The sequence below is a fragment of the Procambarus clarkii genome, chromosome 29 (assembly GCF_040958095.1).
Source record: "Procambarus clarkii isolate CNS0578487 chromosome 29, FALCON_Pclarkii_2.0, whole genome shotgun sequence".
In the NCBI taxonomy this organism is placed as follows: Eukaryota; Metazoa; Arthropoda; class Malacostraca; order Decapoda; family Cambaridae; genus Procambarus; species Procambarus clarkii.
This window is the reverse complement of record NC_091178.1, coordinates 17,345,239-17,358,128: the sequence shown is the minus strand read 5'-3', so window position 1 is coordinate 17,358,128 and position 12,890 is coordinate 17,345,239. Positions and strand designations below refer to the sequence as shown.

Genomic DNA, 12,890 nt, shown 5'->3' with positions numbered 1-12,890 from the left:
AGAGAGACAGGAAGTGTGCATGTTGTGAGAGACAGGGAGAGAGACAGGAAGTGTGCATGTTGTGAGAGACGGGGAGAGAGACAGGAAGTGTGCATGTTGTGAGAGACGGGGAGAGAGACAGGAAGTGTGCATGTTGTGAGAGACGGGGAGAGAGACAGGAAGTGTGCATGTTGTGAGAGACAGGGAGAGAGACAGGAAGTGTGCATGTTGTGAGAGACAGGAAGTGTGCATGTTGTGAGAGACGGGGAGAGAGACAGGAAGTGTGCATGTTGTGAGAGACGGGGAGAGAGACAGGAAGTGTGCATGTTGTGAGAGACGGGGAGAGAGACAGGAAGTGGGCATGTTGTGAGAGACGGGGAGAGAGACAGGAAGTGTGCATGTTGTGAGAGACGGGGAGAGAGACAGGAAGTGTGCATGTTGTGAGAGACAGGAAGTGAGCATGTTGTGAGAGACAGGAAGTGTGCATGTTGTGAGAGACAGGAAGTGAGCATGTTGTGAGAGACGGGGAGAGAGACAGGAAGTGAGCATGTTGTGAGAGACAGGAAGTGTGCATGTTGTGAGAGACAGGAAGTGTGCATGTTGTGAGAGACAGGAAGTGAGCATGTTGTGAGAGACAGGAAGTGTGCATGTTGTGAGAGACAGGAAGTGAGCATGTTGTGAGAGACAGGAAGTGAGCATGTTGTGAGAGACAGGAAGTGTACATGTTGTGAGAGACCCTTTCCCCTTCCCCTTTGCTCTTCCCCCTTTCTCTTCTCCTTCCTCTTCCCCTTCCCTTCTCTCGCTTGCCTACCCTCCCTTGGGTCATTTGTCTTTTGTCACGGGGGGTCATAAACAGCTTGAAGCCACTTGCTCCCCTCTCTCTCCTGTCCTCCAGGCCAGTGACTAATTTGGGTATATTACCCCGGGGCTAATAAACTTGGGATCTCAAGTTACACGTGGGTGCCCAGCCAGGAAAGTCGTTGGTGTCTTCCCAGTTTTTGGAGTTTTCTGTCAAGAGGAATTTACCCTTATGGTCAAGCCTGATCCGGATTGGTTAAAGAAATGTAGGTCTGGGGAGGCGGGGCCTCACAGGGTAGTGCCTGTTCATGCCATTGGCCCGGTTTCTAGAGCACCTAGTCATGGTAAAATCCATTGGCCATAGGCTTGGGATAGGCGGAGTTAATGTGGGCCTAGGAACTAGGGGTGGAGCCTGTTCCACTGGTGAGCGTTTTCAATAAAGGAAAAGTTTAGTGTGTCTGGGGACCTCGGCTGAGGTACAAACAGGTCAACTGACCTGTGGGCAGCCAATCAACATCCCTTGGCAAGCTACAGTATTGAAGGTATAGTGCACTTGAGTTGTAACACTGGTATTACAGGCCGTGCCTCATAGGAGATTTTATTTTTTATTAGAGTAGGTTATGTTTCAATTTTGATTTAAATATGCTGGTTCCAATAAATAAAAAATATTAACGTAATTTTTTTGTTTAGTTATCTGTTCCCTTTGATTAATGACTGTGTTATTCAGTCTTGTGATTCTCAATTGCTGTGTTAGAAATTCCCCTGTGTTCTCCATCTTATGAATAGTAAAGTCGCTCTAGAATCTCCCGTTCAGTTCCGTAAGACTACAGGTTTAATCCATTAAGAGTCATTTACTTTGAGTTCCCTGATTATTGAGTCCCTTCCTTCCTAGGGTCTCAATAATTTTAGACACATTCATTTATGTTTGGAAGGTGGTGGCAGTGTTTTAATATTTTTATTTTATAATTAGTAATAAATTAATAACCCCTATCCTTGTTATGTCCTCATCATTTAGTATTCAGTTTATATTCGTGGCCGTCCAGTGAGGGGTCATACTGGACTGTAACAGTGTTAAGCTGGGGTATTGAGCGAAGAGAGAGCCGTTCACAGAGTACAGAGAAGGGTTACAATTGAAAGGTTCAGGGTGATAACAGGAGGGACATTGAGGGTTATTACAATGTTGTGAGAGACAGGAAGTATGCATGTTGTGAGAGACAGGAAGTGTACATGTTGTGAGAGACAGGAAGTATGCATGTGGTGAGAGACAGGAAGTGTACATGTTGTGAGAGACAGGAAGTGTACATGTTGTGAGAGACGGGGAGAGAGACAGGAAGTGTGCATGTTGTGAGAGACGCGGGGAGCGAGACAGGAAGTGTACATGTTGTGAGAGACAGGAAGTGTACATGTTGTGAGAGACAGGAAGTGTACATGTTGTGAGAGACAGGAAGTGTACATGTTGTGAGAGACAGGAAGTATGCATGTGGTGAGAGACAGGAAGTGTACATGTTGTGAGAGACAGGAAGTGTACATGTTGTGAGAGACAGGAAGTGTACATGTTGTGAGAGACAGGAAGTGTACATGTTGTGAGAGACAGGAAGTATGCATGTGGTGAGAGACAGGAAGTGTACATGTTGTGAGAGACAGGAAGTGTACATGTTGTGAGAGACAGGAAGTGTGCATGTTGTGAGAGACAGGAAGTGTACATGTTGTGAGAGACAGGAAGTGTGCATGTTGTGAGAGACAGGAAGTGTACATGTTGTGAGAGACAGGAAGTGTACATGTTGTGAGAGACAGGAAGTGTACATGTTGTGAGAGACAGGAAGTGTACATGTTGTGAGAGACAGGAAGTGTGCATGTTGTGAGAGACAGGAAGTGTGCATGTTGTGAGAGACGGGGAGAGAGACAGGAAGTGTGCATGTTGTGAGAGACGGGGAGAGAGACAGGAAGTGTGCATGTTGTGAGAGACGGGGAGAGAGACAGGAAGTGTGCATGTTGTGAGAGACGGGGAGAGAGACAGGAAGTGTACATGTTGTGAGAGACAGGAAGTGTGCATGTTGTGAGAGACAGGAAGTGTGCATGTTGTGAGAGACAGGGAGAGAGACAGGAAGTGTGCATGTTGTGAGAGACAGGAAGTGTACATGTGAGAGACGCGGGGAGCGAGACAGGAAGTGTACAAAACACTCCTCACGAAAAGTTTGAATGTAATCATTTGTGAACCATGTGTAACAACCCGTCTTCACGAACACTCACTGCTCATTAATTCTTCAGCCAAACCCGATTTGTAAATGAAAAATACTTTACACACTACTCACAACTGAAACCTGTACTCAGGCCAGGCTCGTTAAAGCAACGGCTGACCCGGAAGATGCATTCATAAGTTTTTTCGTATTAAGCATTAAAATAAGTTTGTTCTTATTTTAAACTAGCAGTACCCGGCCTCGCATAGCTGTGGCTTAGCAACGCATCTTGGTTGCTGAGCTACAGCAACCATCCCTGTCCCTGAGTCCTACCCACAATTCCCCCCTCACCCGTCCCTTCGTCCTCCCCACCATTCCCCACTCCACCATCCCCTCTTTCTACCCACCATGCCCCACTCCCCTGTCCCTTTGTCCTCCCCACCATTCTCCTTTCCCCCCATCCCCTCGTCCCCACCATCCCAAACTCCCCCGTCCCCTCGTTCTTCTGCACCATTACCCTTCCCTTGTCCCCTCGTCCTCCCCCACCATCTCTCACTTCCGTCCCCTCGTCGTCCCCACCATTCCCCACTCCTCGTCCGATGCCTTCCCAAACGGTCTGATGTTCCCATCAGAAAATTGGGAACATCAAGTGATCTGATGTTCCCATCACTGAAATATAAGAAAAACAGTCAAAACATTAACTGAAAATATGAAAAAAAAAAAAATAAACTATACTCACGAAATGAACGGGATGGTAAACAACACAGCTCAATTCCAACACAATGTCACACAAAATAATTCAATAAAAAATAAATAAATCGAAATCTATGAAAATTTTTTTATCAATGCACTCGGAAACATTGAAATGGAATTCGTGACATATTTAGTATCGCGTGAATATTGCTATTATGTGCAACAAATGGCGCTGTTTTTCAAACACGCATGTTTTTACCTGTCACATGGGTGGCATGTATATAGTAGGTATATAAAAAGACGCGCCCATTCGAATGCAACGATGTGTTAAAATTTCAAAGCAATCGGTAAAGAGGTTTCGAAGATTTCCCTCATATGAAAAACACATAAAAAACGCAGTTATTCAGAAAAAGCATGTTTTTTACCGTCACAGACGTGACATCTATATAGTATATATATAAAACCCTGGCCGGATGCGAATGGAACATTGTGTGAAAATTTCAAAGCAATCGGTGAAGAACTTTTCGAGATTAGCGATTTTAAACATACGAACATTTCCATTATTTATATAGATTATTTATTAGTTTATACTAAAGTTCTATGAATAGTTAGTCATAGCTTAGGATGTTATTAGTTCTTTAGGTTCTGTTGGGAAATAAATATTTGCTGGACGTGGGTTACCTTGCAGATACCTAACGATGATTTCGGGGCTCAAAGTCCCTGCGGCCCGGTCCCCGACTAGGCCTTTTAGTTGCTGGACTGGTCAACCAGGCTGTTGGACGCGGCTGCTCGTAGCCAGACGTATGAATCACACATTGGTGGATCAGGTATCCAGGTATCAGGTGGATGCAACCCGTCCTCGACTCAAGTCCATTACATTCAGCGGTCGACCCCACAGACGCATTCATAAATATTAACATGCTGTTCATTCAAAACTTGAATTTTCTCAAGTATAAATTAATATTATAATATATTGGCATATTGTGTATATATAGGCATAGGATAGGTTAGGTCAGGTGTTTAGGTTCTGTTGGCGATTATTTGTATTCAACCCGTCCTCGACTCAAGTCCATTACATCCAGCAGCCCGTCCTCCAAACAAAGATCCAAAAGTGATTCCATGCACCCGCCAAACCCCCTGTTTATGAATGAAAAGCGGTTTACACACGACTCACAACTGCTGATGTTCGAGCATATCCGGAACAAGTGCTTCACTGACGAATTTTATTCGAACCACAACGGTATAAATGCTTCACCCACGTACTACAAATGCAAATAATCGCCAACAGAACCTAAACACCTAACCTAACCTATGCTTATATATGCACAATATGCTAATATATTATAATATTAATTTATATTGGAGAAAATTCTTGTTTTGAATGAACAGCATGTTAAAATTTATGAATGCGTCTGTGGGGGCGACCGCTGGATGTAATGGACTTAAGTCGAGGACGGGTTGCGGTCCGGCTGTCAACTGGACAAGCCTAGCCTGAGGACAGGTTGAGATACGCGTAATTGCAAACAGAACTAATGCATCTAACCCAACATGTCCTAAACTATGACTAACTGTGCACAAACTCCTAATAAATAAAAATATTAATTATATATTTTGAATATACATTATGTTAAAATTGTTGAATGCGTTTTGGGGTTGACAGCAGGATGGACGGGCATCGCCTGAGGACGGGTTGTGTATTTAGTGATTTCCCAACCTGTCCTTGGACCAAGTCCATTCCATCTAGCAGTCGACCCCACAGACGCATTCATCAACTTTAACATGCTCTTCATTCAAAACAGGAATTTTATCAAATATAAGTAAATATTATTTTATATTAGCATATTGTACATATTTAGGCATTGGCTAGGTAAGGTTAAGTGTGTAGGTTCTGTTGGCAATTATTCGTATTTGTAGTACGTGGGTGAAGCCTTTCAAGCCGTCCTCGACTCAAGTTCATTACATCCAGCGGTCGACCCCAAAGACGCATTCATCAACTTTTACATGTAGTTCATTCAAAATTCGAATTTTCTTAAATATAAATTAATATTATAATTGATTAGCCTATTGTGCATATATAGGCAGAGGTTAGGTTAGGTGTTTAGGTTCTGTTGGCGATTATTTGTATTTGTAGTACGTGGGTGAAGCATTTACAGCGAAGTGGTTCGAACAAAATTCGTCAGTGAAGCACTTGTTCCGGAAGTGTTCGAACGTCAACAGTTGTGAGTCATGTGTAAACCTTTTTTCATTCATTAACAAGGGGGTTGGCGGGGGGCATGGAATGGAATTTGGGTCTTTGTTTAGAGGACGGGCTGCATTTGCAGAGTCGTGATTCAAACGTCATCAGTAAAACACTTCGAGAAATGTTAGAATATCATCAGTTCTGAGTCATGTGTCGCGTTGGGATTTCGTAGCTGGATTAAGTAGCTTTTGACCTTTGTTGATGAGGACAGTCTATTCACGATAACATGATGGACCCATGTCAGTCCATTATAAAAAAAAATTACCCAAATGTTTATTGTATGAATCCGCCAAACTGTCTGTTCATGAATAAAAAAACACTGAACACACAAACCTCAAAGCTGTTCGAACATTTCTCGAAGCAGTGCTTTGCTGCGAATTCTGTTCAAATCGCAACTCTGTAAATGCATCACTCATGCACTGTAAATACAAATAGCTATCAGCAAATTTATATATGTAACCTAACCTAACCTAAACCTAAATATGCACAATATGCTAATGTATACCAATGAGAGAGATTTTTTTGTTTGTCTCTGTCCAAAGCTGGAGGTCTGACGCTTGGGGCTAGGCTCACTCAAATTAGCAGAGGGAATGGTCAGGGGTATGGGATGAACATAGGTTGATCAGGATCGTTAGAATTCAAATGGGAACAGCGTGCCAGGGTCACACTCAGACCACTATGATGATTTATGTCACTGCCTGCCGTCAAACCCTGTAAATATTTTGAAAACAACAAACTTAAAATCAATTATTTTTTTTTATAAAATATTTTCTTTTTTATATAGGCAACATTATTCATCGATGTGGAAAAATTAGCATAATATTTCTTATATTCATATTTCGGCCGTAACCCGATGAAACACGTAAGTTTTACCAGCCACCATAGCCTCCCACACCTTGCCACAGCCTCCTACAGCCTGCCACAGCCTCCCGTTACTCCCAGAGCTTGCCACAGTCTACCACAGCCTCCTACAGCCTGCCACAGCCTCCCGTTACTCCCACAGCCTTCCACAGCTTGCCACAGCCTCCTACAGCTTGCCACAGCCTACCACAGCCTCCCGTTACTCCCACAGCCTCCCACAGCTTGTAACAGCCAACCACAGCTTGCCACAGTCTACGACAACTTGTCACAGCCTACCACAGCCTCCTACAGCCTGCCACAGCCTCCCGTTACTCCCACAGCCTCCCGTTACTCCCACAGCCTCCCACAGCTTGCCACAGCCTACCACAGCTTGCCACAGCCTACCACAGCCTCCTACAGCCTGCCACAGCCTCCCGTTACTCCCACAGCCTTCCACAGCTTGCCACAGCCTCCTACAGCTTGCCACAGCCTACCACAGCCTCCTACAACCTCCCACAGCCTCCCACAGCCTACCCACAACCTCCCATAGCCTACCACAGCTCCCACAGCCTACCCATTACCTCCCACAGCCTACCCACAACCTCCCACAGCCTCCCACAGCCTTCCACAGCTCCCACAGCCTACCCACAACCTCTCACAACCTCCCACAGCCTCCCACAGCTCCCACAGCCTACCCACAACCTCCCACAACCTCCCACAGCCTCCCACAGCTCCCACAGCCTACCCACAACCTCCCACAACCTCCCAAAGTCCCGCAAACTGAAGGCTGATTTTTGTTCTTATTGTAATATATCCCATTATTCCCTGATAATGGAAAACAAAAATAAATTTTCTGATACTATAACATAGTGGTATTACCATCAACAAATTACTGCCTCCTCACGTCCTTATCACTGCATCATAATGCACTTGGCTCTACTAACCTCCCAAAGCTACAAAACATTGGGGGTAACTATATATATATATATATATATATATATATATATATATATATATATATATATATATATATATATATATATATATATATATATATATATATATATATATATATATATATATATATATATATTCATTTTGAAACAGAAGAATTCAAAATTTAAATTTATTTTGAGAGAGGGATAAATAAATAAGTAGAAACCTGGATAGATTGACAGATTGATATATGGATGAATAGATGGATAGGTAGGTTGATAGATGGACAGATGGATAGATTGATGGGTAGCTGTATTGGTCGATGGATAGATAGATACAAAAATGGATGGTTAGAAGGATACATAGATGGATGGATAAAATAGTAGATAGATGATCGATGGATGGACAGATAAATAAATGGACGGATATATGGATAGAGAGATAAGTGGATGGACGCATAGATGGATGGAAAGATAGATACAGGAGTGAATTCATGGAATGACGTATTGATAGATTGATAAATGGATGGAGAGATAAATGCATATATATTTTTTGCATAGATATAATGGATGGATAAGTGGAGTGATGTATGGATAGATGGATAGATAGGTGAATGGGCAGAGAGATAGATCGATGAACTGATAGGTGGATGGGCAGAAGGATAGATATATGGATAGATAAATGGGAAGATAGATATATGTAAGGATTCAAAATTCATAAATACGTGTCTGGGGTCGGCCGCTGGATGGAATGATGACTGCCTGAGGACAGTTTGCTCGTGTACTCTATATATAAATAATTTTCAACAGAATGAAATTTAAAAATAAACTCTTCAATGTTCATTTAGCACTTTTTAATGGTTCCTGACCTGTTTTGGTAAGGTACAGCTTAGCATCCTCAGAGGCAAAACAAAAACAAAAAAAAAATAATACAAATATTCAAACCCAGCTGCATATATATTCCAAGTTGTGATAGATGGGAGGTGGTTACCCTGTCGTGGAGATTTTGGTAATCTTGTCCCGCTCTCTCATTGGTAAGCTGATGTTGGTAGGTTCGGTGTTATGGGACATATCACTTTTAGTCTCGTAGATGATGTGGCATTCTTAGAGGTGGTCCAGCTGTTCATTTTTAGATGAGAGAGCATAAGGGAAAGTGCCTTTGCAATGTGTTATATTTTTAAGTTTGGATCATCTTCTGAAGGAGTAACCCCCAAACATTATGTGCCACATGTTCAGCAAGATAATGTTTTGTTACTCAAAAAGCAAGGGCCATAAATATTTACGATTTGACTTACATGAAGTGCAGACCTATGGAGTGCATGTGTCAAGGTCTCCTAGCACCATAACTACAATAACCAAAATTTTTATACTAATAATCACAACAATTTGTATTATAGAGGTATGATATATATATAATATGCAATCAAATGACCTTAAATGTGGTCCAAGTACTGTTAAATAAGTACAAGAGATTATATTCAGTATGATAAATTTATATGATAAATTAAAGATAAGTAAATAAGCAATTGTTAACCTAATGTATATGATCAATTATATACAGATATATTCTCAATTTATATGAAGAGTTTCAGTTAAGCTTGACTTTCAGTGAATGATATTGTATACCTCATGAGTGTCAAACTGAAAAGCTTCAGTTACTGTAAGATTACTCAAAACTTACTGCAATATGAGGCGTCGCCTCACCCTGTAATGACAAACAGATTTTTAATTCAGATATCAAGGTTATACAAGCATGCAATTGGCCAATTAACACACCAAAATAACTGAATATACTTATGTCTGAGTGCCGGGTGCCGTCTGACAAGTTTCCAGACTGATAACTCTCTTGTAGAGTTCAGGCATTATATTTTGTGTCACAGTTTTACTGTTTATTATTCTGGAAGCATTGGTAATTGATTATGTCCTTAATAGCTTTGCTGTAGGATAAGATGAAGTTGATGGTGAAGGTGGAGGCGGCATCTCTTGGTGTGCTCCACTCTTCACTCTTATTTAGATAAAGTACTAGGAATTTTTCATTGAAGATATAGTCCAGGTACTCTCCCAGTTCTAGCAAGTAATCACTGGTGATAAAGATATGTTATTAAGTGTCCTATGCCGACAAATGTTCGCAAAGCACCGTCACACGTGTTTACTCTGTAAACAAAAGCTTTCTCGTCTCGGGGCACCCTGTAAGTCGCCTCACTCCCGAGTTGGCTCCTCCCTTCTTTGGGGAAGGTAGCCTTTATTGAATATTTATTTATTATATTTACTGTCTAAACATTATAGAGATAACATGATTATAATATAATTAGATATAAGATTTATAGATTATAAGTAGTACTTGCCAGTACTATTTATTCTTATTAAGGATTTGATTTAATCCTTTCCGGAAATCGATTGAATGTTCCAATACTTTTTTAATTAAGATATTCTTCTCAAAGCTTCTAGATCCCTGAGAAATCATGCACAAAGTCACGTAGACACCTTGGGCCCTGTGGCGTACGTGATCATAGGTGACATTGTCATGTAGGATCCAGATGTAGGATATAATGAATCAGAAGTGATTCTGATATGATTCTAATATGATATAGAAACAATACATTTCTTAGATAATAATATATATATAGTGGGTAAAATTTCCCACAAACCCAACTAATGCCTAAATATGCACAATTTGTTAATATATAATAATATTTATTTATATTTTAGAACATTTTCTTTATTTTTTTCAGTTTTGATTAAAAAAAATTAAGATTTTTTTGTATGTTAAAATTTATGAATGCGTCTTTGGGGTCGACCACTGGATGGAATGGACTTGGTCTGAGATCGGGTTGAACAAATACAAATAATCGCCAACAGAGCGTAAACACCTAACCTAACTTACTCCTGAATATCAGGAGAACTTTAATATAATAATATTATATTAATTTATATAATGAGAAACTTACTTTTTAGTGGCCAATACATAAAATTGATGAATGCGTTTTGAAGGTCGGCCGCTGCTTTAACGAGCCTGGCCCGAGTACAAGCTGTGCGGGTCATGTAAAGCGTTTATATTCATGAACATTACTGGGAGGGAGCAGATGGATTAACAAGCATTTGGCCGGTACTTACGAGTGAGGAGGGAGGTATAATGACGGCGGTGGGAGCCAGCAGGTGACTGGCCCCTTCACAACCAATATATATATATATATATATATTTATATATATATATATATATATATATATATATATATATATATATATATATATATATATATATATATATATATATATATATATATATATATGTCGTACCTAGTAGCCAGAACTCACTTCTCAGCCTACTATGCAAGGCCCGATTTGCCTAATAAGCCAAGTTTTCATGAATTAATGTTTTTTCGTCTACCTAACCTACCTAACCTAACCTAACCTAGCTTTTTTTGGCTACCTAACCTAACCTTACCTATATATATAGGTTAGGTTAGGTTAGGTAGGGTTGGTTAGGTTCGGTCATATATCTACGTAAATTTTAACTCCAATAAAAAAAAATTGACCTCATACATAATGAAATGGGTAGCTTTATCATTTCATAAGAAAAAAATTAGAAAAAAATATATTAATTCAGGAAAACTTGGCTTATTAGGCAAATCGGGCCTTGAATAGTAGGCCAAAAAGTGAGTTCTGGCTACTAGGTACGACATATATATATATATATATATATATATATATATATATATATATATATATATATATATATATATATATATATATATATATATATATATATATGTACATGCTCCTTGAGACTTTGTAACGTTTATTAATATATTGTTATGCATGTATTACTTTCATAGTGCATATATACGGTGCACTTGTGAGATATCACCGGTCTAAACTGTACCAACATTCTCCTTGCACACGGAGAGTGAGTGTGGGTGAGGGAGAATAGGTCAGAGAGGGAGGGAAGGGTGAAGGACGTTGTGAGGAAGCAAGAGAAGAAGGTAGAGGGCAGTGTCGTCAAGGAGAGGGAGGTAGGAGAGGGGCTGAGGAAAGACCACCTGAGAGACCAAGGCAGGAGGCAGAGGGTCAGTGAAGACAAGTGGGAGAACATGGAGTTAATTTATTACATTTGCAATAAATTCGTGGCAAGTTAAGATCAGACAGACGAATGAAAAGTAATATAACAAAAAATTAAATTTTAAACTTCAGCTGGAAATATTAAGCGAAAGAATTAAATTGAAGAACTAGCGAATAAATGGTCACAAAAAGTACATAAAATCAGGTGTTGAAGGTCAGTCGCCGTGGACAACGCGGACTACACAATACTGAGATTTCACCCAGAAAAACGTGGTTGATTTACCAGGCAAGGTGCAAGGGACGTGGGTGGTGCAGGGGACGTGGGAGGTGCAAGAGACGTGGGTGGTGCAGGGGACGTGGGAGGTGCAAGAGACGTGGGTGGTGCAGGGGACGTGGGTGGTGCAGGGGACGTGGGTGGTGCAAGGGACGTGGGTGGTGCAAGGGACGTGGGTGGTGCAGGGGACGTGGGTGGTGCAGGGGACGTGGGTGATGCACAGAACGTGGGAGGTGCAAGGGACGTGGGTGGTGCAGGGGACGTGGGTGGTGCAAGGGACGTGGGTGGTGCAGGGGACGTGGGAGGTGCAAGAGACGTGGGTGGTGCACAGAACGTGGGAGGTGCAGGGGACGTTGATGGTATAGGTACGTGGGAGGTGCAGGGGACATGGGAGGTGTAGGGGACGTGGGTGGTGCAGAGGAAGAAGGAGCAGGGGGACGTGGGTGGTGCAGGGGACGTGGGTGGTGCAGGGGACGTGGGTGGTGCAGGGGACGTGGGTGGTGCAGGGGACGTGGGTGGTGCAAGAGACGTGGGTGGTGCAGGGGACGTGGGTGGTGCACAGAACGTGGGAGGTGCAGGGGACGTTGATGGTATGGGTACGTGGGAGGTGCAGGGGACATGGGAGGTGTAGGGGACGTGGGTGGTGCAGAGGAAGAAGGAGCAGGGGGACGTGGGTGGTGCAGGGGACGTGGGAGGCGCAAAAAACGTGGGTGGTGCAGGAGACGTGGAAGTGCAAGGGACGTTGGAGGTGCAGGGGACGTGCGAGGTGCAAGGGACGTGGGAGGTGTAGGGGACGTGGGTGGTGCAGAGGAAGAAGGAGCAGGGGGACGTGGGAGGAGCAAAGGACGTGGGTGGTGCAGGAGACGTGGAAGGTGAAGGGAACGTAGGAGGTGCAG

At 42.3% G+C, this 12,890-nt stretch overlaps 1 protein-coding gene across 1 annotated transcript in view; it reads left to right on the top strand.

The window, feature by feature from the left end:
- The window catches only part of LOC138369616 (uncharacterized PE-PGRS family protein PE_PGRS46-like), an 81,633-nt gene that overhangs the window by 65,879 nt on the left and 2,864 nt on the right, over positions 1–12,890 (top strand). The window contains exon 4 of the mRNA XM_069333040.1: positions 12,007–12,359. Coding sequence (XP_069189141.1) covers positions 12,007–12,359 — 353 coding nt within the window. The remainder of the gene's footprint in view (positions 1–12,006; positions 12,360–12,890) is intronic.